Below are 24,897 nucleotides of genomic sequence, written 5' to 3'. Positions count from 1 at the left end.
TGAAGCAAAGAAACATGTATTTAAAACTCATCATCAGAAAGTGATATACTGTGTGAAAACTACAAAATAAAATCATTTTTAATGCCGCTAATTGCTAAATTGCTAATGTTTTCTCACATTTGATCATAGTCTAATATTAGTTATTACTCATTTCATAGAGATAATATCCTCCTGAGACCCAGGAAATTGACAGTTTTAGCTGTTTTACATTAACCCTTTCATGCATGAATTATGAGAACCTTAATCAAGATTTTTTTCAGAGTGTTTCTATTTCTCTTTAGGCATTGTAGAAGCCAATAACGTAATAACGACCCATAACATAATAACGACCCATAACGTAATAAATTTGCAATTTTTAAAATGTAATAGGCCAATAACATAATAAAAGTCCTGAACTGATAACGTAATATGTTTTAGCTAATAACGTTATAACTTATTATGTTATCGGTTGGTTATTACGTTATTGGCCTGGTAAAAAAAAATTCTTAATAACTTATTACGTTATGGGTCATTATTACATTATTGGCTTCTACAATGCCTTGAAAGAAAAAACATGACTGAAATTTTTTCTTTTATGAACCTATTTTTCATGGAGTTGCAAAAATGTCCACTCTGCTGAACACTGTGCATTTAAATTATGAAGCAAAAACATGTATTTACTGATATACTGTGTGAAAACTATGAAATAAAAACATTTTATATGCTGCTAATCTTATTTTTTCTCATATATTAACATACTCTAATACCATTATTACTCATTTCATGCAGATAATATGCAAAAAAAAAAAAAAAAAATTTGCTTAAAAAATAAACTGTTAATCACAATCTAATAACAATTAGCAATTGATTTACACTCAAACATGTTAGTGCAGATCAGGTTTATCAAGAACAGCAAAGTTACAGTAATTGTATGAATTGCAGTGTATGGGATGATGCATAAGCTCCACTATGTTGGCTGATATAGAACTATTAACAACAAAATCCATGAATAAACAATAGAACAGCTGTAGAATAGATGTCCACTGGAGTGATCTCTGTGCATGAAAGGGTTAATGTATTGACAATTAAAGGAACATTGAAGACACAAATCATGCACGTTGCAGACTTTATTAATTTAATGTTTATCTGGATCTAGCAAAGAAAAGAACAGGCTCCTCTGCTGGATTGAAAATGAAGTGGCAAACAGAAGGCAGCCCAGAGGCAAAATGGAAGACCGGAGGAGACGAAATACTGGGTTTGATGAATGAATGTTGAGTGGAAATGTAATTTTGCGAGCATGGATCCAGACAGCATATTCTTCTGCAGATTAGTACAGCACAGTGGATCTTAAACAACCAGGATAGTGCTGTTGCAGCTTTCCCCAGCCACTTTTCATTTACTCAGTATTAACTATTCAGCGTACTCCTCCTGCGAAGGTTCAGGCGTGCTGTAAATAATGCAGGCGCACAGGATTGTTGTTCAATTAAATGAGAGAACAAGATGCAAAGGGAATTATTTAATGACAGTCGGCGCGGCTGAGTAGCTCAATTGTCTGAATTTTATGGTGAAATTTAATAAAATATTCAACTCAGAACCAATTCCACAAGTGGATGGTGGGACACTGACCAAATTTCTGTGTTCTATAGAAATCATGATTAATATTGAGACTTTAGTAGAGCACTACGGCAAATTACATCAGCATACAACTGTAGAAAATAAACATCAGAGATCCATTTCATGGGTATTACAGTCTGGTACTGCATGGAGTGGGGATGTAATCAGCAGGCGGCCCAGGTTTTCCAGAAGAAGATTCTGCAGGTTGCATCACGTGCCTTCGTTGTGAATCCTCTCCACAGTCCACGTCGACTCTTCTTCTCTACTTTGTGGTCTGGCTGGTCCTCCCTTTTCTTCTCTTCTTCTTCTTCTTGGTGGATGAATTCATTTTTGGAAGTGGAAAGATTATAAAGCCACTCTATGAAATTCTGCTTTTCGTTCAGTTCCTGAAAATATGGACGAAATATAAAGATGACAAATTCGGCACATTTACAAACCAAGAAAGATTTGTAAATGTGAAATTCTAGCTATTTTTTCTCTTTCATAGCAGGTGCATATACAGGGGTTGGACAAAATAATGGAAACACCTTCACCTCAAGATGATAATGCCCCAATCCATACAGCTAGAATTGTTAAAGAATGGCATGAGGAACATTCTAATGAAGTTGAGCATCTCGTATGGCCGGCACAGTCCCCAGACCTCAACATTATTGAGCATTTATGGTCAGTTTTAGAGATTCAAGTAAGACGTCGATTTCCACCGCCATCGTCTCTAAAAGAGTTGGAGGGTATTCTAACTGAAGAATGGCTTAAAATTCCTTTGGAAACAATTCACAAGTTGTATGAATCAATACCTCGGAGAATTGGGGCTGTAATTGTCGCAAAAGGCGGACCTACACCATATTAAATTATATTTTGTTGATTTTTTAAGGTGTTTCCATTATTTTGTCCAACCCCTGTACCTGTCCTCCATTCAAACATTATCACTATGTTATACATTGCACTGCAGTATAATGGGGTTCTTGTCAAACTATGTTAATTCATTTTATGTGAATTTTAGTTTTTTGGCTCATAACTAGGCAGGGAAATTTAGTCTAATCTTTAGAGTGAGTAATTGCACTGAAATAAATGAATAAAATGAATAAAATGGATAAATGTTAGCGTCCACACACTACAGGGTATTTTAAACCATAAAGACCCAGCATTACTTTTATGTCAGTTCCCAAATGAACTGTTCTCTCTATTTAACCCTTTGTAAGTGATTTATTACTATTTATCATAATATTATCCTCTGTATTTGGCATTTTTCATTGTAAATCGTGTATTTTCCTGGATTTAATTTCCTATATTTAATTCAGACGTTCATGAAAACTCACAGTAAATTCAAAGGTTATTACATCAAAACAGAGAAAACTGAAAAAAAAGTGACTTTTTCAGCAAATCTATCATTAACTGAGCATAAACCAAGCATATCCATCCACTGTTATTGATCCAACTCCATGGGTTTTACTGGTGAATCAATGTTGTAGAAGATGACAGTGTTTCCACGTTCACTACAGAGCCTCTGAATGTCCAAATGAGTCATATCTGATGACCATGAAAAGATGACAAACTACATTTTACACCAATTATTTACATGTATTGACAGGATTAGTGGATCAATAGGTGTTAAACATTTTAAATCAGGAGATGCTTTTGGTGGCCAGTTGTGGTTTGGGTCTTTATGGGTTAACTGAAAAAATGTTGGCAGGACATCCTAATGCCTGCAGTGTGTTCACAGCTCTTAACCAATGGACGGTAGTACGGTAGTTTTTCATGTACTGAGGTTGTCATTATTATTAATATCAGATAGCATTTCTTCGAAATAAAAACTACACTATAAGAAGTGGTGCCAGGCACAATGAACCTCACCCCTCACACATATTGTAGCTTATTTTGGCATGGATCCAGCTGATGTCATCATGTCTATGCCTGTGTTGATGTCAGCATATATATGTGCCAATTTTAAAGTAAATTGAAACAAAATTGATGTTTTTTATAGACATGTGAAATCTCACCTGTTATAAGTAAATAGGAGAAAAAAAAGAAATAAAAAAAAATCATAAAAAATGCGAACTTTGACCTACTTTCCCAAAATGTAATTACATCTATTCTGGGTCACTGGCAATCTATAAACCCCATTAGGTATGAATTCAGCCACTAGTTTTGCTGCTACAGACATTTGAATTTTTGCCCATTATAAGTAAAGGGGGAAAAAAAAAAAAGATTTTAAAAATTCCTAAAAAATTGAAACTTTGATGTATTTTTCCCAAAATGTAATGACATATGTTCTGGGTCACTGGAAATGTATAAACCAAATTTGGTATGAATTCAAGCAGTGGTTTTGCTGCTACAGACATTTTAAATTTTGCCTATTATAAGTGAATGGGGGAAAAAAAGATTTGAAAAATTCATCAAAAATTTGAACTTTGACCTACTGTTCCCAAAATGTAATGAGATATATTATGGGTCACTAGCAATCCATAAACCCAACTTGGTATGGATTCAACCAATAGTTTTGCTGCTACAGACATTTGAAATTTCACCCATTATGAGTAAATGGGGAAAAAAAAGATTCAAAAAATTCCTAAAAAAAAATGTAAACTTTGATGTATTTTTCCCAAAATGTAATGACATGTATTATGGGTCACTGGGAATGTATAAACCAAATTTGGTATGAATTCAAGCTGTAGTTTTGCTGCTACAGACATTTGAAATTTCACCCATTATAAGTAAATGGGGAAAAAAAAGATTGGAAAAATTCATCAAAAATTTGAACTTTGACCTACTGTTCCCAAAATATAATGAGTTCTATTCTGGGTCACTAGCAATCCATAAACCCAATTTGGTATGGATTCAACCAATAGTTTTGCTGCTACAGACATTTGAAATTTCACCCATTATATGTAAATGGGGAAAAAAAGATTAGAAAAATTCATCAAAAATTTGAACTTTGACCTACTGTTCCCAAAATGTAATGAGATCTATTCTGGGTCACTGGTAATCTATAAACTAAATCTGGTATTAATTCAACCAACAGTTTTTCACCTAGAGTGTTAAACAAACAAACAAACAAACCGAACCAAAAACCATACCCCTTGCCTCCCCTTCGGAGGGCGGGGTAATAATAGGATTTGTCGGAGGAATCTCACCTGTTGGTCTTGTGACTTTCTGAGCCATGGAAACGAGTCTTGCTGAAGCTGAAAAGTTTCATTTTCTGCAATGCACGAGGCGAAACACAAAAGTGCCAAAATGCACAAGATCTGGTCCATCCTTATGAAGACAGTTTTGAGTGTGCTCTTCTCGTTCACTTCTACTGCAGATGTCCACGTCAAATGTACATCACAGCACCATGAGATGTCTGGTTTTAAAGGGTAACCAGGTGGACCAGGGAGGAGGGGATTTGCGTAAAAGACTTGTCAATTTTAAGGCTGTTCTCAGTTCATTGAAGCATGTGCTTTGTAATTTACAGCTGCCATTAAATCTGACAAAAAGTCTAATTAAGGACATCTTCGCCATCATGATGACATCATTTACAAAAAAACACACTGATCAAGTTGTGTAAGCAAAGGTCACATTGAAGCTGTCAAAGCCATGACGTGTACCAGGGGATGGCTCCTTGTTTAAAACCAAAGCCCTGTAAGTGCCATGTGCAGTCATGTAAAATAAAATATTAATGACATTAACATGGGGAAATAATGACTTCATTAATGCTGCTGTGTCATAAATTTGAGTCAACGAGTAGTACTGAGACACTGGGATAGCTTGAGGCCATAAAGGTCAGCTTATCATTTGTTACACCCTTGTGAGTTAGCTCTGTGAATCCATTTAATGAGATTTCTGCTCTGCTTAACTTTACACTTCTGGTGCATCTGTACAAATGGCATATTTATCACACGTTTAAATTATTATGCTATAGTATGTGCCATAAACATCTAATTGCATGCCACTGAAATAAAATGTAGTGTTACTTTCTTTAAAAAATGAAAGAAAGAAAAAGCTGTTTTAATGCTAATGTGATAAATACACCGTATAAAAAAAAAACAACAACAGTATTATTCCGGCAGCAGGGGTGCCGAAAGAAAAAGGTTAAATAATTGAAAATAACCATCTCATAAAAATACAGTGATTTTCCATAATTAAAATACAGATATTGCCCTAACTTTACATAAGATTTGGCATATTTTTTTTTGACTTTTTAATGTTTAATAAAGAATATTTACATGTATTAAAACAATTAAATTACCTATAATAAATAATTTTCAATGAGACTAAGTTGTACAATCCACTGATAAAAACTATATTTGGACAGTTTATCAGTGCTTATACATGTTATACATTCACAAAAATACATTTATTCAACATTTTTGTTGTGAAACCTCCTGTAATTACACAAGATATTTGTCAATTAACAAACAAGTCTTGTTAAACTTACAGAACAAATACGTCTTTTACGGTTAATTGTCAGTAATTTTATCTGGTTTTAATTAATTAATTTTTTTTTTTTTTTTTACAGTATTATACTTTAAATTAACAGTTTAATCTAGTCAGTTTAATTTTCATATTTACCCAAGAATAACTGTCTGAGCTATTGCACATCCTATAGTGGCATCATCTAGACGGTTTGTTTTTTTGTTTGTTGTGGAGCTGTTTTTATTTTTTGTTTCTGTTTTATGGTTTATTTATTCTTTTTTTTTTCTGTTGTTGTTGTTGTTAGTATTATTATTGCTATTGTCATTGTTTTGTATTGTGTGCTGTTGTTGATTTTTGATTTTTGTGTTGTTGTGTTGAGTGTATGTACATCCTGTTTGTTGAGTGAGTTATGGGAAATTGTGGCGCTTTGTTTTTATGTTGTTAATGACCCCAGGAAGAGTAACTGCTGTGGTGTGTAGCAGCTAATGGGGATCAAACTAACTAATAAACTAATAAACTAATCTCATAAATAGAAAAGAAATATTTGTGAAATTATGATACATTTGCGAATGTATTTTAACTGTATTTTTCTGTGAAAAAAGAAAACATTTCTTTTAAAAAACTGAAATTTTATGGTTATACAGTTACAGTTTTTTCGTGTTATTTTACATTTGACGTGTAAAGTCACAGTTTATTTTTGTCATTTCATTAATATTTTCCTGTATCTTAAAAATACAGGCAAAATATGCAAAATAAACAGTGAAAATTCTGTTAAATTACAGATTTTTTTTTTACAGTGTAGTAAATGTGTGTGGGGGGGGAAGGCAGGTAAAATTCTAAACTTCAAACTGCTAACTGTGGAATCCAAACAGAATAAATCTATCTAGACAACAGTTCCCAGAAGGACACCTACAAATAACAATGCCTGCACATGTTTGGAGTTCATAGATACATTATCGACATATACTAGAAATATACAGGGGTTGGACAAAATAATGGAAACACCTTAAAAAATCAACAAAATATAATTTAATATGGTGTAGGTCCGCCTTTTGTGGCAATTACAGCCCCAATTCTCCGAGGTATTGATTCATACAACTTGTTAATTGTTTCCAAAGGAATTTTAAGCCATTCTTCAGTTAGAATACCCTCCAACTCTTTTAGAGACGATGGCGGTGGAAATCGACGTCTTACTTGAATCTCTAAAACTGACCATAAATGCTCAATAATGTTGAGGTCTGGGGACTGTGCCGGCCATACGAGATGCTCAACTTCATTAGAACGTTCCTCATGCCATTCTTTAACAATTCTAGCTGTATGGATTGGGGCATTATCATCTTGAGGTGAAGGTGTTTCCATTATTTTGTCCAACCCCTGTAAATACATAAGTCATATTAAACCATGTCAAGAAAACTAAAAGGATATGTCCTTCTCAAATGTGAGACAACCTTGAGGCATGTCAACCTCTCAACAAATCGTCATTCTAACCCAATTACAGAGGTGTAGAATCCTAATATAGCTGCCTAAACAATTAGTAAGTGCACAGTCGGGAGCAGAATAATCCTGTTAAGAAGGCTACGGAGAGCACTTTATAGCAAGAGTGTTTCTATCCATGCTGACAACTGTCTGCACCAGGCCATGTACGACATACTTAATTCAAGGTGGCATTCAGGAAATGGCTGCTTTCTATGGCTGCACTTTCAGACATGTTTTTAAGTTTTAAGGATTTTGGATGCTCTCAAAATGTCAACAAATAAGCAAGATTAGCAGAAGGATGAGGAAGGATGAGGGTTTAACTTCTTGACTGTTGGCCATCTCTCTTACATAAGCATATGAGGTTCAGTGTGGTATTTCTGACCGAGAAATCAATACCATGCAATATCCGTGAGCCAAAAAGAATCTGTATTTTACTGAAATACACTGTTGCTCGTTGTTCATTTCTGTATTAAGCCTCTTTGTTAGTTTATCTATTGTGTAGTTGGATGAACAAGCTTGATTAGTGTTGTATTGCTGTTTATTCAGTGATAGACTTGTAAAGACACTGTAAAACAAGGCTGTTGTAGGATAAAAATATGTTTGTTTTTTTGTAATTATCTTTTTTTTTTTCCAGGCATTATCTTATCAGCATTTTACATCATGTATATAACTTGTATATATGTAAAGAAGAACAAAACAAAAAACATAAACATACTCACTGACAGAAATAGCAAAAATATACACAGTAACCTAAAATAGTTAATAGGAAATAAGTATTTTTCCCATTCTATTGTTTTCTTCCAGAAACCCTTTTTCCCCTGTATAAGATAAACACCGAACATTTAACCCTTTCATGCATACTGGTCACTACAGTGGACAGGTATTCTCCAGCTGTTCTCTTGTATATTCATGGATTTTGTTGTTTTAGTTGCATACACAGTGGACGCTTACGGACCGTCTCATACACTGCAATTCATACCATTATTGTAACTTTGCAGTTCTTGATAAACCTGATTTGCAGTAATATGTTTTAGTGTAAATCAATTGCTAATTTTGATTCATTGAAATCTTTATTTGGAACATGTAGACAGTGAAATCAAACAAAAATCAACCAACAAAATATAAGTACTGGTACATACAAGGTTGATAAGTAAAAAAAACAAACAAAAAACAAAGAAACTAACAAAAAAAATGATAATAATAATAATAAGATAGATAAAATAAATGAAATTAAATTATACATGCTCGAAAAGGAGTAGAAGAAGTAAAAACTTACATACTCTTACCCCCAATCTCTCTCTAATTGTTATCAGACTGTAATTTAAAAGTTTTCTTAATCAAAAAGGTTGTTCTTTTTGCATATTATCTCCATGAAGTGAGTACTAACTAGCATTAAAGTATGTTAAAATGTTCGAAAACATCAGATTAGCAGCATGAAAAATGTTTTTATTTCATAGTTTTCACACGGTATATCACTTTCTGATGATGGGTTTTAAATCCATGTTTCTTTGCTTCAAAAATTAAACACATAGAGTCTAGCTGAGTGGACATTTTAGTAACTCCATGAAAAATAGGTTCATAAAAAAAAAAAAAAAAAAAAAAAAAAAAAAAAAAAAATTCTATCCTGTTGTTTTTTTTTTTTTTTCCATGTCTAAAGAGGAATAGAAACACTCAGGAAAAATATCTCGACTAAGGTTCTCATAATTCATGCATGAAAGGGTTAAAGTAAAAATACATATATTTATTCTGCTTTTCGCTTTTGTTGAAATCACTGGTCATGTCTGTAAGAATTAACTGTGATTATTTACATGCCATTTTAATTCACCCACTGTTATTTATTTAATTTTAATCTACCCACTGTAAATTAAAATGACATATAAATAATCACAGTTAGACAAGTTAATTCTTTTAATCTAATAAGCCAAAGTTTCCAAACCAAATAAACATATAATGTGGGGAAACTGCAGTGTATGTATGTATGTATTAATCCACTCTACAGTGTCTGATTTTTTATTCTCACTCTCTAAGCCTGAGACTGTGTGACAGTGTTTCCTCCCCCCAGTTCAGTGTTTAGAAACGGATTGATGGAAAAGTTGCAGGCAGCATGAGTCATAAAGTATAATCATTTCCATGCACCATTTAACCTGCTGAAATTTAAGTACAGCTGTGCTTTTAGGGTGAACCCACAAATGACTGGATGGTTAACAGCATACTGCATCACGTTTACAACACATCTCATCTCTACGTCACAGGAATATGTATATAATTTTTTGTCTAACTATACTGCAATAATCAAAACAAAAAAAACCACATCAATGATATCAGTTAGGATGGGTTCATTTCTTTATTTTCAGTAGTCTAGCTGTTGTCTGACATGTAATCATGAACATTAGAGGAGTCTTTATCCATTAAATTTTATATACAGTCACAAATATGTATATTTTGATAAAAATACTTCTCATGATATGTATCAGTGGATTGTTTAGTAAAATCTACAACAGTGTTCAATGATCTGACTGTGAAACTAAACCAGGCACAATGTTGACGCTGTCTTTACATTAGTAAGTACATGTTAGTGGCACTCTACAGTACTTCAACGCTATGACAGTTTATTCATTTTAGCGAAGTACAAGTACATGATCATCAAATTTGATTGGCGGCTTTGTTAAATTTAAGTGTGTTTTATTCAACATTAAGACTCATATCCAGAATATGCACAGATGTGTAAGATACAAGCACCAATAGATCAGATTCACATCGGCACACTGCACATAAAGGTGTTTTATTTCACATTTATCACAGTGTTCATCCCTCCAATGGCACCGTAAAATATACGACTGAATGCTAAGCGATCTCAATTCTATCATCGCTGCCTGGTTGCCATGGTTTCCTGCAGACCCGACAACGGCTAATGACACTTTGTAGAGAAGGTCCCTTCACCGTCTGAGAAACTGGTACACTGTGTAAGAGGGCAAAGCACATGTACAGATATAACGTTAGAAATTCATCTACAAATCCTACAGCTTTTTAACACCTCGGTAAAGTCTCTGAAAGTAACTCGATCACGTCAATAAAAATATTTCTTTCAGTAATTACAGTCTAATCCATTATTGGTGACTATTGGGATGTATCCTTGAATCACTGAGAACACGTAATAATACTGTATATTTTTTGTTTATGCTGGGCCGAAAGGCTGTTATGACCAAATGTGTAGGAGAAGAACCTCCTTCAGTACATCTGTGGAAGTCTTTGATATCAGACTATATTTCTCTGGAAAGAATAAGATGTTATATGAACGATCAGGACATCTTTACAGCAAAGTTTGGTAAAGTGGTAGAGCAGGGGTGTCAAACTCATTTTCTTTCAGGGGCCACATTCAGCCTGATTTGAGCTCCAGCGGGCCGGAATCAGTAAAATAATAGCATAATAACCTATAAATAATGACAACTCTAAATTTTTTATATGCAAAAAATAACATTAAATGATGAAACTATTTCTATCCAAAACAAAAAAGCTGTGAACAATTGGAAAAAAACTGGAATTTCTGAAGAAAAATAAGTACAATTTGATCAATATTATGCCTCAACTTATGATTTCTATGTGTGCATTACAGATCAGATCTACCAAAGCACAAAATAGGCAGAATATTGTTAAAATTGCACTTATTTTTCTTTAGACATTTCAGGTTGTTCATATTTAATTTAATTTAATTTATTTGCACAAAATAAAAACAGCAATAGAAAAAAACAACAACATTAAAACAAGTAACAAAATTGTGTGGGAGAGGTTAGAAGCCAAAAAGAAGGCTTATATGAATACCTCCCCCGAAATGAACAATACACAAAAAAAAAAAAAAAAAAAAGAATAAAAAATACAATATAACTGAAATAATAAACTAAAGTAAAAACAATAAACATGCAATCCACATTACAAATCATCAAATACAAATAGAGTGATACACAGCCTCACATTTTTTCATGAATTAAAGTCCTTTTCAGATGCTTTTTAAACAATGATAAAGTAGATGTTGAAGTTCAGGTCTTAGATTATTCCACAGATTTGGTCCACAATATTTCAGAGAATACTGACAGACAGAAGTTCGGCAGTACGGAAGATAAAATTTGCTTGAAAATCGTGTCGGAAAGTTGTGAATAACAGAAGACAACATAAAGAAATTGTGATAAACTTTAGGAAGAATATGAGTTAATTGAACGTATTTGTACATGAAGACACAGGTCTGGTAAACGTTCACATCAAAAACTGAGAGAAGATTGAATTTTTTGAAAAGAGGAGCAGATGAGTCGAGTCTCCTAGAAAAACTGATCATTCTTAAAAATTTCTTTTGAATTAAGAGAATCTTATTGAGATACGTGGGACAGGTTATTTGTTCAGGTTATTGACATTTTATTGTTAAAGGATATCAGAATTTAAAGTTCTTTGTAATAAATCAAAGAGAAAAAATTGGTGTTGCCATTTTTTATAGGCATAATATCATATTATTTTCTCACATTAAACCAAGAAGAAAATTTGGAGTCATTATTTTGAGGTTATTGTGCTATTATTTTTGCGTTTGATGCCCTTGACTGTTAATATCTTCAGGGTAATTTTTGCAATTTGCACTTTGTAAATTCATCTCACGGGCCAGATTGGAACCTTCGGCGGGCCGGTTTTGGCCCCCAGGCCGCATGTTTGACACCTGTGTGTTAGAGTATCTGGGAACTCAGACTGCAACTGCCTGAAATAGATTTAATAAGGACTTTTGAGATCTTTGAGGTGAACATATTTTGGATTTGCTATATATTTCACACAACCTGTATGTACTACGCTGGACTGTATAATTTTGAAAATGTTCAATAAAAAGAGTATTAACCCTTTCATGCATATTGGTCACTACAGTGGACAGTTATTCAAAGCTGTTTCCTTGTATATTCATGGGTTTTGTTGTTTTAGTTCCATGTCAGCCAATACAGTGGACGCTTATACATCATCTAATACACTGACATTCATACCATTACTGTAACTTTGCTGTTCTTGATAAACCTAATCAACAGTGATATGTTTTAGTGTAAATCAACTGTTATTTGTAAAACAAAAAGAGGTTTTTTTTGCATATTATTTCAATGAAGTGAGTAATAACTAGCATTAGAATATGTTAAAATATGAGAAAACATCAGATTTGCAGCATTAAAAATGTTTTTCTGTCATTGTTTTCATATCACTTTCTGATACTGGGTTTTAAACACATTTCTATACTTCAAAAATTAAATGCATGGTCATTTTTGTAACTCCATGAAAAAAAAAACAAAACATCAGATCACATTATTTTTTTCATGCCTAAGGAGGAATAAAAACACCCAAGACAAAAAAATCTAGACTAAGGTTCTGATAATTAATGCATGAAAGGGTTAAAATAAATAAATAAATAAATAAAAATCTTTTCTACTATATGATATACTCAAACTCTCTTGACCCTCTGAAGCAGCATTGTGAGTTTCCACAGGACTAATTAAATTCTTTGAGGGTCAGTAGTTTTCTGTTTTATGATGACAGGCCCCGGTCTATAACATGCATCATTTAGCGATTACAGAAAGGGGAGCAGATTACCTGAACATGTTGCGGGGGTCAAGGGAGGCCAGCCAATAACTATAGGAATCAGGGTAGTAGTTACATGTTCCCCTGCCGTGACACTCAATGAAGGGCACTTGGCGGAAACTTTCCAGACACGAGCCAGGAGATACCAGGGGCTGGGAGGAGCCTTCAGCACCAACACCCGTTTGCTGGAATGGATCAAGGACAACAGAAAGAACATTAGAAGGAAAAATGGCAAAGAAGATGATATCCAGGTTGAGGGGGAAAAATGTGATGTCTTTACCATGATGAATGAGTATCCAGTCCACAGGGACTCCCAGCCTCGGGGACACTCTGGTATCAGAGTTGTCTGACTATGGACTGCTATGACATTGGAGGTAGTTTCACACACTGCACATCTAAAAAGCACAGGCAGAGACAAACCGTTCAATACAATCCCAGGGACTGTCAAAGTACTCAAAGAAGTATTCAAACTTTTTTAACTCATAAAGACCCAGACAGCCACAGACGTCCAAAACCATCTACTGATCTAAAATGATTAATAACCTGTAATCCACTAATCCTATCAATACATGTAAAGAACTGGTATAAATGCAGTTTTTCATCTTTTCATGGTCATCAGATATGACCCATTTGGATGTTCATAGTCATCTTCTACAACATTGATTCACCAGTAAAACCCATGGAGTTGGATCAATGACGATAGATGGAGACTATTGGTTTATGTTCAATTAATGATAGATTTTGCTGAAAAAGTAACTTTTTCTTGAGTTTTCTCTGTTTTTAATATGATAACCTTCAACTTTAATCTGAGCTTTTATGAACATCTACATGATCAGAGTATTAAATAATGGAAAATATCTGATGTTCACTAAAAAAATGCAAAATATTGAGAATAATGTCATAATAAATTGTGATACTTAAGAAAAGTCAAATATAAAGAGGAAAAATATTTTGGAACAGCCACAAAAAAAGAAGAAGAAGAAGAAGAAGAAGAAGAAGAAGAAGAAGAAGAAGAAGAAGAAGAAGAAGAAGAAGAAGAAGAAGAAGAAGAAGAAGAAGAAGAAGAGAAGAAGAAGAAGAAGAAGAAGAAGAAGAAGAAGAAGAAGAAGAAGAAGAAGAAGAAGAAGAAGAAGAAGAAGAAGAAGAAGAAGAAGAAGAAGAAGAAGAAGAAGAATCTTTATTTTGTCAGTAGGTTCACACACCCTGTAAAAAATGACTGTAGAATTAACACCAAAAAGTTGTAAAATTGCAACATAAAAAACTGTAAGTGACAATACAATGCAAAGTTGTTTTTTTGAAAAGATTTTTGTATTAACGATTAAACCAAATATAGCTGTAGTTTTTACAGGAAGAGTATGTGAACAAAACCAGATTTGTATGTAGAAATTCTGTATTTCCATTGTTTTTAGAAAATAAAACTGTAAATTGAAAAACAATGTGGTGCCGTTTAAATTGCAAGACCATAATGTTGAAATAACGGTGTATTTGCATTATATATAAATATATATACATACATACATACATATATATATATATATATATATATATATATATATATATATATATATATATATATATAATTTATAAAAAAGTAAACATTTAACAATGTAACATTTTAAATTTGTAAATTAATGGGTTGGTAGAGTTGGTCGTCCAATAACCAAAGGGTTGGTGGTTCGAATCCTGACTCTGACTGTCCATATGTCAAAGTGTCCATGGAAGACACTGAACCTTAAATTGTTCCCAGTTGGACCTGGTGGATTTGGAAAGTGCTTTGGACACCATGAAGGTGGAGAAAATGCACTAAATAAGTGCAGTCTATTTAGTAGTTAAATCTACATGTTTAAAACGTTAAATCTACATGTTACTCTGTAAATATGCTTACAGCTGGATGTGTTGATGTGTGGATGTGTATTGTTCTGGAAACCACTGCTGCCAGTTTTTTTTTCCATAAAAACAACAGGATTTTTTTTACAGTGCATGTAAACAATGCACCACACTAAAATTTGTCCTCTGCCTTTAACCCATCACTAGATCATGCATAAATGCATCACACACTGCATATTAGGAACAGTGGGCTTGCCATATCAGGCGCCGGGGGAGCAAACGGGGGGGCTAAGTGCCTTGCTCAAGGGCACATCACCCAACAATTCTCCAGGGAATCAAACTGGCGACCCATCGGTCACAAGCCAACTCTCCAGCCATCTAGGCCACGGCTGTAACCCTGAGTCTTTACGGGCTAACTTCTTTTTTTCAACTACAGCAGTGGACGCTTCATTTGGATTTCACATCTACATTCCCACCTGCTAATGTAGGAGACCAGCTTATCCCCTGTGATGGCGATCATGTTGGGAGGCATAGGCGTGCCAGTGGACAGCCAGTAAGAGTAGTCATTACGGGAAGCATAGCGGCAGTTATTTTCTGTGTCACAGAACAGGAAAGGCATGGTGGAGAAACGAGGGAGACAGCTTCCCATGGTGCCTGAGAAAGAGTGTGAAGTATTAAAGCACCATCATAGAGTACGATGACAAACAGCTTTTGATAATACACAGTCAGCACAGTATTCCTTGACATGAATGTTTCACATTCACTTACCAAGATCCTGTCCATGAGCTCTCTCATTTCCATTAATGAACAGGAATGAATAACCGGTGTAGATGAGGTTGGTGCCTGGTGGACAGCCGGGGACAACAGTGCTCTGACTGTGTCGAGCTATTAAGAAACCGTCAAAATATCCTTGACCACCTCTGCCTGGTAACCCTCGAGCACCCTTGCGCCCTGGGCTTCCAGGTGGGCCCGGTGCACCTTCAGAGAGGAAATGAATTTTAGTGGGTGTGATGAAAGCTCAGTGGTCTCCTGCTAAATCCCTCAGTGGCTTTGCACTAGTACAAATAATTGCTTCATTAATTCAGTTATTTATTCAACTGATTTGGTACAAAATAAATAGTGCTAATCATATTCACAGAGGTATTATACATCTAAGTCACCACAACCTGACATTTAAAGTTCATTTGTGCATATGGAAAAGTGTGCGTTTGTTATGTGGTCCTAAATTTCTTCAACTAAGTCCCAGCCCAGTTTAGTAACAGCACAGTTACAGTTCAGAGTTAGCTATTGCAGGTCCATCATTAATGGACATTTTGAGCTTAAGTCTGGAAAATTACAGGTGAAGTTTTAAAAGTGTTAGCATTCCTATTACAGTATAAGATGATATACAGTGAACTATGGACCAATTAAAACTCTGGATCTAGAAGGCTGTACTTTATGCTGGTACACACATTATCATATGTAGATAAAAGTGACCCTATACAGACCTGGGTGTCCTGGTGCTCCTTTGTTTCCTTTCTGGCCAGGAAAGCCAGGTAGTCCCGATCGAGTGCGACCACGCGTTCCTTTGACACCTGGCTGTCCTGAAACAAAAAGGACCATAGCTCCCTTGGTGTAAGTGGCAGAAATCCCAGAACTACAAAACTATTACACAACATATACAGAAAGAACATATAGGATATAGACTGGAGCCAAAAAGTAGTTGCAAATTGTAAAAATCACAAAGCACAGACTGGGCTTAGACCTTGAGGTCCTGGTGTTCCTGGTGGTCCAGTGATCCCTGGGCCTCCTCGATTGCCTGGGGGACCAGGAAAGCCAGGATATCCTGGTTCAGATAACATCCTGCCATACCCTGGTGGACCTTTTAGACCTGTAAGAAAACAATATTTTGAAATGTTTTCCCCAAGAATAGACAAATATTTTTTCAAATCTTTCACTGGAACATATGTCAGTAAAGTACTAACACTAACAAATTATCAAGTACTAGACAGGTTTTCTGACAGTGTTCGTTGAAATGGTGAATTGTTCCCTCTTGTAATCACTGATTAAGGGTTAAAATAGAGAACTGGTCAAAGTTTGAGATACATGAACATGACGCATAACTTCTGATTACTGTGAGTAACAGTAAGATAGAGTTTTTCACCTGGTGGTCCAGGTAAACCTTTTTTCCCCGGTGGACCAGGTAAGCCTGGGGTGGATCCAGGGTTTCCTTGGACACCTAAAATACCAAGGTGATAAATAGATTTCAAGGAAAATACATTATGGCTTTTATCCCCAAGATCTTGCTAAACCTTTTCAAATACAAGTTGCTGTGTTGAACAGACTGGCCCATTTATTCTCTGTCACATTTGTAATTTATTTCAGTTTTTGGAATATAAGGTATAAAGTTAATATTATAAACTATAAAGAGAACATGTGATTCACAGGATGAAATACAAAAGACAGATGTTACCAGAGGGCCCTGGAAATCCTGGCAGACCCCGATCACCTCTTGGTCCAGGATTTCCAGGTCTGCCTCCAGGACCCTGGGGAGATAAACACAATAATGAAGAACTAACAGACATAAACAAATAAAGTTAATAAATGACTCACTAATGATGTTTAATGACACAGCAGTAGAAGATCAGATGACTGAAACATGGAAAATGTCATTCCTGTTGGTAGACATGTTTGTAAAAACATTCCTTAAAATTACATTCTGTGGTTACTTACAGGTGGTCCTGGTGGGCCTGTGTCTCCTGGAGGTCCAGGATAGCCTGGCTGTCCTGTGGGACCTGGGTTCCCTAAGTCTCCTTTGAGCCCTTGTGCAGGGGGACCTGGAGGACCAGGCACACCTGGATAGCCTGTGTAAAGTGTATTAAATTTCTTATGATATTCCATGAGTTATTAGAGTATAACAGAAGTAACTAGAAGCACTCGGAGAGCGCAGACCTCTGCCAAGGCTGATCAGTGGCCCCCCTCGTGGGCCCCCCCACGCCAAGGAGGTTATGTTTTTGCCAGGGTTTGTTTGTCTGTCTGTTTGTTTGTTTGTCTGTCCGTTAGTGTGCAACACCGATCACCACCAAAATTTAATCATTTCTTCCTTATCCCATTTCCAACAAACCCTGAAAATTTCATCAAAATCTGTCCATAACTTTTTGAGTTATGTTGCACACTAACGGACAGACAAACAAACAAACAGACAGACAGACAAACCCTGGCAAAAACATAACCTCCTTGGCGGAGGTAATAACTTTATAGAATAAACATCAACCAAATTGCTCATGTGCCAAAGATGGGTAAGACTTAATTGCACAGATGTCTGGTTGAACATGAACGAGCATGAATGATATCTAGACCTGAAACATTTCAAGAAGTATACATATATTCTTATCCATAGATTGTGATAAACTGTACTTTACTAGTAAGAACATCTTGTGTTCCTTTATTAAGATGGAATAAATGACATTATGAGACACTTAATAAAATAAATACAATATCTTCACCTGGGCTTCCAGGATTACCAGGATGGCCACGGTCTCCTTTCACTCCTGGAATACATGTCCCATCTCTTCCTGGAGGTCCTGCAGGACCGGGGGCCCCACGTGGACCTGCATATCCTGTGTCTCCTATTGGTCCAGCACCGCCTACAGTAGGTAAGCCAGGACCACCAGGATTCCCAGGAGGGCCTACAGTACAGAAACAGATATCCACAGTGTAGTACCAAAGATATATATGTATATATCAAATTTTATTTATATAGCACCAAATCATAACAAAAGTTATCTCATGACACTTTACATTTAGAGCTGGCTGAAACCAGACTCTCATATATGTAAAATCTAATCCCTACGAATCCCTACACTGTATTTAAGACAACTGGAAAACACTGAAACATGAATACATTGACAAGTGACATAGTACAACATATCAGCAATATGTAAGATTGAGAATATTTCATTGTCCAACTTTTGATATGCATATAGTGTGTATTGGTGCACGCTAGAAGACCTTGGAAAAGCTATAAAACAAAACTTTTTTTTATTTTACAAAAGTGTCAAAATTCTGACATGTTCTTTTAAAGTTGGGCAATGGAATACTTCATTTACCTGAGACTCACCTGGTGGACCTGTATCTCCACGTGGACCAGGTCTCCCGAATATTATTGCTATAAATAAGAGAAAAAAAATGAGACAGTCTACAGCCATTTAAATACACCATTAATTGAAAAAGTCTTCAACCAGCAAACACTTTGGACACATAAAAAATAACAGTTGTATGTAAGAATTACAGATTCTCTACAGGTGTGTAGACAGTAAAGCTCTTACGGGTCTCTCCTTTCTGCCCGGGGGGTCCAGGAATCCCATCCCGCCCTTGGTCACCTTTTGGACCTGGATAACCCACACCACCGGAAGGACCTTGGCTACCTGAGGCAAACAGAAAGAAAAGAAAATTAAGAATAAATATAAACAACAATAAGTACAATATTTGAGTCATTCACATTTCAAGCCTGGTTAATTTTAATAGGTCCTTGTGCAGTACAATGTTATAAAAAAATAAAAATAATTAAAACAGAGGGAAATTTATAAAGACTTTGCCTGGTGGTCCAATAGGTCCTCTTAGTCCTTTGCCTCCTCGAGGGCCATCTACACCTTTTGGCCCTTGATAACCTGGTGAACCTGGAAGAGCAGGGTGAGAATGGTGCTATGGTATGGGGAAATCTGAGAAATAAACTCAATCAATACAATAGCACCTCTTTTGATGAAAATCTGCACTTACCATTTTGTCCAGGAGGTCCTATGTTCCCTTTATCTCCACGGTATCCTGGTGACCCTTCAGGTCCACCATATCCAGGGTCACCTTTCTGACCCTTCCTCGTATATCTACTGATCTGTCCTGGCTCTCCCTGAGGACAAAAGAAGAAGAAAGACAATCAGCAATATTTTAAAATATTTTGAGTTTTTTTATACATATATTTCATTAGTTAGGTGTTCTACCAAATGAACTACCAGGGCTGCCCTAAAGGTAATATAATTCACATCTACACAATGCCTGACTAAAATTATTTATGAACTTTCAGCGCTCTGTTACTTCTTTACAAATTGTCAAAAATCTCAGATCCTTCCTTAATACCTTTTGTCCTCTTGGACCAGGTTGTCCATATCCATGGTAGTTTGCATCTCCTTTAGAACCCTTATAACCACTTGGACCTGTTACACCATCTGCACCCTGCCCTCCAGGGTTTCCTTGAAGTCCTTTTTCTCCTTTTGGGCCTGTGAATAAAAAACAAAACAGTTATTTCAGGTACAAAAACAATAACTGTATAAAGTGTACATAGTTCCTTAAACTAACACTTAGGCCTTACCAGGGTGTCCTCTGAATCCTGGGTCTCCTGGAAATCCAGGAGACCCTGGACTTCCTATTATTGTTGGACCACTAATACCTGGTTCACCTGGTGGACCTGGACACAAACAGGCACACAAAACACACAATATTGCGAGTCTATCTAGAAAACAAATGTCACACCTTAAACGTGAACCTAATGTCAAACCTCTTTGTCCTTGGTTTCCTGGTTGTCCTGCTATACCATTGGGCCCTTTTGGTCCAGTACGTCCACCATCTCCCCAGCGACCACCAAGACCAGGGTAACCTTATACACCATGGGCAGAGTTTGCATTTAATTTTCAACTTGAGGCTTCACACGGACCATGTAATGATATCTGAATGGAAATAATACTTCTTTTCTGTTCCACAAGTAAGAAAGTTTATAATACTATGACTTCACAGAATACTTTTAGGAGAAGGGTCTAGCTTACCCGGGGCTCCAGGGTCTCCTGGTGGACCAAGTAAGGTTATTGGTTCTGGTGTAAGGCCTGGAGGACCATGGGGACCTCTTTCTCCAATCAAGCCTGGTGGGCCACGTGAACCTTTCCCTCCACCCCAGCCAGGGTCACCTTTACCAGACACAGAAAAATGCTCATACCATAATACAAACTGAAAGTTAACATGAACAATAACACAAAAATTATGTCATTATTAAAAAAATGTATCTATATATCTTCTTTCATATCTTTGTTCTATTGGATCTAACCTCAATCATGGTGAATTACATGTTCTCATATGTTACCTCTTTGGCCTGGTGGTCCAGTGGGTCCAGGCAATCCTTGTGGCCCATAGCCATATTCTCCATCTGGCCCAGGGTCTCCTCTCAGACCTATATGTATTGCAGTCAAGATATGTAGCTTTCTCTGATTACAATGTGTCTAAGTATTTTAAGACATCTGTTAACGACAATGTGGTAGACTGTGTAGTACAGATTGTTTCTAAAATTAAACTTAATATAACACAAAGAAAATGCTGTTCTGCATTTTTAAGAGTCGATGATGATAATGCACCTTTTTGGGAAAGAATTAACGTACTTATGATAAAAATTAGCTCTTAATAACCATAGGAGCACAGGAAAATACATTATATCCTTTAAGCACTTTTGATGTATTTCATTGGATATGTCTTCGTACATGACATCTAATGACAGAATGGGATTTTAAACTACGTATAAACAGTTTCAACCCTTGACATCCTGATTGCTGTGTAATGAAGACTTAAATAAAAGTTTTGCGTTAGAAAGTAGCAAAGCCAGACCTGGTGGACCAGGCACGCCGTTTGCTCCCTTGATCCCTCTTGGTCCAGGCAGCCCATCAGGACCTGGCACAGATGGCCCAGGGAAACCAGTCACACCACGAGCTCCAGGAAGACCAGGTCCAGGCAAACCAGGGTTACCTTTATCACCAGGATAGCCATTACTTCCTGGGAGAAGAATGACAGATAGTCAGTACAAAGTAGGGGTGGAGTCTAACAAAAATAGCAAGAAAGAGAAAGATGAAAAAATGTTCAAAATGAGGCATGTTTCTTCTTTTACCATTGTTTGTGCATTTAATGTTCATCTGGAGTTGTAGTAAAATATATACAAACTCAAAATAGACTGACCTGATGGTCCTGGGTCACCTATAGGTCCTTCTGGTCCCTCTGATCCCTTAAAATCCCTACATGAGTCTCCAGGTGGTCCAGGTGAACCTACAGAACCTTTACTTCCTGTATGTGAGGTTAAAAAGTTGTGTTAAGGCTGCTGTTAGGTCAAGGTAAGAGTTACATTTAGACGTGTTGAGGCTGGATAAATCTCCAAAAATTGAATCTATTTTAACAGAATGTAATATAATAAAATACGACCAATGGCCATGTAGCTTACCGGCATGTTCTATCAAGAATCAATAACAACATGAATTTGCAAGGTTGTCAGGTTCTGCACTATGTTACAATCACGTGGTCTGGATGCATGAGATCAATCTCCCAATAGAAGTGGGTGGTACTTTCACTGGAGGAGAACTCAACAAATGAAATGAAAGTCCATGTATGACTTCTTGTCAGTCCTCAATAGTAAATATATTAATATCTCTAACCATTTCCATGTTATAAGCCATCAAAATATGGCTCATTATAAGTTAAGGCAATTTTTTAAATTTTTGGAAAGTTTGCCAAAAATTCAAAAATCTACACTACCAGTCATAAGTTTGGACTCACCTCGTTTTTCTTTATTTTCATGACTATTTACATTGTAGATTCTCACAGAAGGTATCAAAACTATGAATAAACACATATGGAATTATGTGGTTAAAAAAGTGTAACATAATTCAAAGCATGTTTTATATTTTAGATTCTTCAAAATAGCCACAATTTCCTTTTTTTTTGCTTTGCACATTCTTGGCATTCTCTCAATGAGCTACATGAGGTAGTCACCTGACATGTTTTCCAAAAGTCTTGAAGGAGTTCCCAGTGATGCTGAGAACTTGTTGGCTATCTGCAGTCCATCTCATGCCATTTAAATGAGAAGGTGAGTCCAGACTTTTGACTGGTAGTGTAAATTTCTCTAAACTGCTAAGAGATTTGTAGATATTGTTCCCAAGAAGCTACAGAAAACATATGAAATGAATCCAATCAGCAGTTTCATCAGAGAAGATGCTTGAAGAAACAACAAACTAACAAAGAAAGAAAGAGCTAACAAAGACGACAACAAAGACGACACCAGACACAACACCTTCACAATAGCTCATGGCCTATCGGCTGGTGAACTAATAAATACATAGGACCACAAAAAATCTGTATGTCAATAAACCACAGATTGTATCTGTACAAATACCTTTGTATCCTGGACTACCAGGAAGGCCTGCTGGTCCTGTACCCCCAGGAGGACCATGTATCCCTGGATCTCCTCTAGGCCCCTGATCTCCATCTGGTCCTGGATACCCTGGAGACCCACGGGGGCCGGTGTACCCAGGACCACCATCACCCTGATGATCACAATATGTTTTATTTACAGACAGACATTTCCGTACAGTGTGGTGTTGAGGGGGGGTAACTATCTGGATTTTTCACTGAGAAAAAATTACAATTTACATGATGGTTTATTGGATTGAAAAGTACCTCAGACACTATCTATAAAGCACTTGAATCTACTGGAAAACTGGTATTTTTCTGCCGGTTCTGTTCATTCAAATTACATTAAACTCACAAAAGTATGAACCATGAAAAAAAGGGGGAATTAAACATGAACCTAAATTGTTTTTTTCTGTAACTGTATCGTTATAGGATTATTGTGCAAAACCCCATTTATTACAGTTAAACAACATATTTTATATTAGTTTTGTACTACAAACCTTCTGTCCTGGAAAACCAGTTGTGCCTGGTGGACCTGGCCTACCAGGGGGGGCCCTTCCTGGGGGACCTGGGAGACCTGGCTGCCCCTTATTTCCTGTACAAAAACACACAAGGTAGAAACAGTATTTTTTCAACATTCTCTGGAAAAGGTCATTTAAATGACAAAAAAACAGGACAGGCTTTTGGTAATTTACCTTTCGGTCCTGGAAACCCAGGTCTCCCAGGCTGTGACACATCACCTCTTTCTCCTTTCGGTCCTGGTAAACCATGTTGTCCTGGGACACCCGGAACCCCTGGATTACCTGAATTTTGGGAAAAGAATAGGGGGTATACACATACGTCATTTCCCCCCTGGGCCACACCCCTCTAAGTCAGACTGAGTGGCAAAAACCAACCTGCTCAATATGACGGCGTATAGCAGTAAACACAGCAAGACCGGGAAAATGTGAAATATGAAATTAAATTAAGGACAATTGGACCAAGGTTATAATAGTTTTAGATTTTTCATTATAGTTTAGTTTTAGTTAGTTTTGATTTTTTTTTTCCCTCTAATTCACTTAGTTTTAATTTGTTTTTAGAGCAGGTTTGCTAGTTTTTATTAGTTTTGTTTTTTTTCTAAATGCTTAGCTTTAGTTTAGTTCTAGTATTAGTTAAATTTTTTTAATATCTTTTATCTTTCTTGCTGCTGTATTCAAATAAATCTCAGACAGGACTCTGCTGCTTTCTCCCAACTTTATTCTCCATGTTTCCAGGTAGACTGGGGACCAGAAGACGACTCTAAACGACAAGTGACGAGAAGTGACGGACCATGACGTGTCGTATGGTGCCGCTGGCTAAAATTGCTCAAGTGAAATAAATCGATTTTGTATCCATCCAAAATTGACAAAGGTGAAAACGAAGGAAGTTTTATCCATAATTTTTATCCGTTATAGTTAGTTTTGTAAGCACACAATACAGTTTCAGTTAGTTATTGTTTTTTTCTTTTAATTATAGTTTTTATTTATTTCAGTTAATGAAAATCCTACTATAATGCACATTCTGTGTCCTGCGTCCGTCCGGCGTCTGGCATGGTGTCCGATCAATGTTGCAGCACAGGGGGGCATTTGTACGGATTTTCCTCAGCCTTCACAGGCCCAATCGCCGCCAAACTCGCCAAATGAATAGAAACATTACCTGACTATCTACTGGGCACAATTTTATGTCCGTATTCAAATGTTATGAAGTATGCTGGGCGATTTTAGCCTCTCATACAATCGTACAATGGTAGCACGAGTACAATGCCGCTAGTGTTTTTTTCAATTCTAGTTTTTGTTATTTCGTTAGTTT

General features: G+C 36.1%; 1 protein-coding gene across 1 annotated transcript in view; it reads right to left on the bottom strand.

Moving 5' to 3' along the window:
- Positions 1-10,305: 10,305 nt before the first annotated feature.
- Positions 10,306-24,897, bottom strand: part of LOC115437362 (collagen alpha-5(IV) chain-like) — a 35,496-nt gene continuing 20,904 nt past the window's right edge. Inside the window, exons 27-51 of the mRNA XM_030160589.1 lie at positions 23,766-23,873; positions 23,571-23,665; positions 23,054-23,204; positions 21,847-21,951; positions 21,502-21,666; positions 20,987-21,073; positions 20,676-20,813; positions 20,411-20,509; positions 20,225-20,320; positions 19,993-20,132; positions 19,639-19,729; positions 19,458-19,538; positions 19,188-19,286; positions 18,980-19,027; positions 18,366-18,548; positions 17,593-17,723; positions 17,333-17,405; positions 17,024-17,098; positions 16,625-16,750; positions 16,368-16,463; positions 15,649-15,858; positions 15,357-15,534; positions 13,334-13,448; positions 13,066-13,238; positions 10,306-10,420 (exon numbers count right to left, since the gene is read on the bottom strand). Coding sequence (XP_030016449.1) covers positions 10,306-10,420; positions 13,066-13,238; positions 13,334-13,448; positions 15,357-15,534; positions 15,649-15,858; positions 16,368-16,463; positions 16,625-16,750; positions 17,024-17,098; positions 17,333-17,405; positions 17,593-17,723; positions 18,366-18,548; positions 18,980-19,027; positions 19,188-19,286; positions 19,458-19,538; positions 19,639-19,729; positions 19,993-20,132; positions 20,225-20,320; positions 20,411-20,509; positions 20,676-20,813; positions 20,987-21,073; positions 21,502-21,666; positions 21,847-21,951; positions 23,054-23,204; positions 23,571-23,665; positions 23,766-23,873 — 2,978 coding nt within the window. The remainder of the gene's footprint in view (positions 10,421-13,065; positions 13,239-13,333; positions 13,449-15,356; positions 15,535-15,648; positions 15,859-16,367; positions 16,464-16,624; positions 16,751-17,023; positions 17,099-17,332; positions 17,406-17,592; positions 17,724-18,365; positions 18,549-18,979; positions 19,028-19,187; positions 19,287-19,457; positions 19,539-19,638; positions 19,730-19,992; positions 20,133-20,224; positions 20,321-20,410; positions 20,510-20,675; positions 20,814-20,986; positions 21,074-21,501; positions 21,667-21,846; positions 21,952-23,053; positions 23,205-23,570; positions 23,666-23,765; positions 23,874-24,897) is intronic.

This window comes from Sphaeramia orbicularis, chromosome 17 (genome assembly GCF_902148855.1).
Source record: "Sphaeramia orbicularis chromosome 17, fSphaOr1.1, whole genome shotgun sequence".
NCBI classification, from domain to species: Eukaryota; Metazoa; Chordata; class Actinopteri; order Kurtiformes; family Apogonidae; genus Sphaeramia; species Sphaeramia orbicularis.
This window is presented reverse-complemented; position numbering and strand designations above follow the sequence as displayed.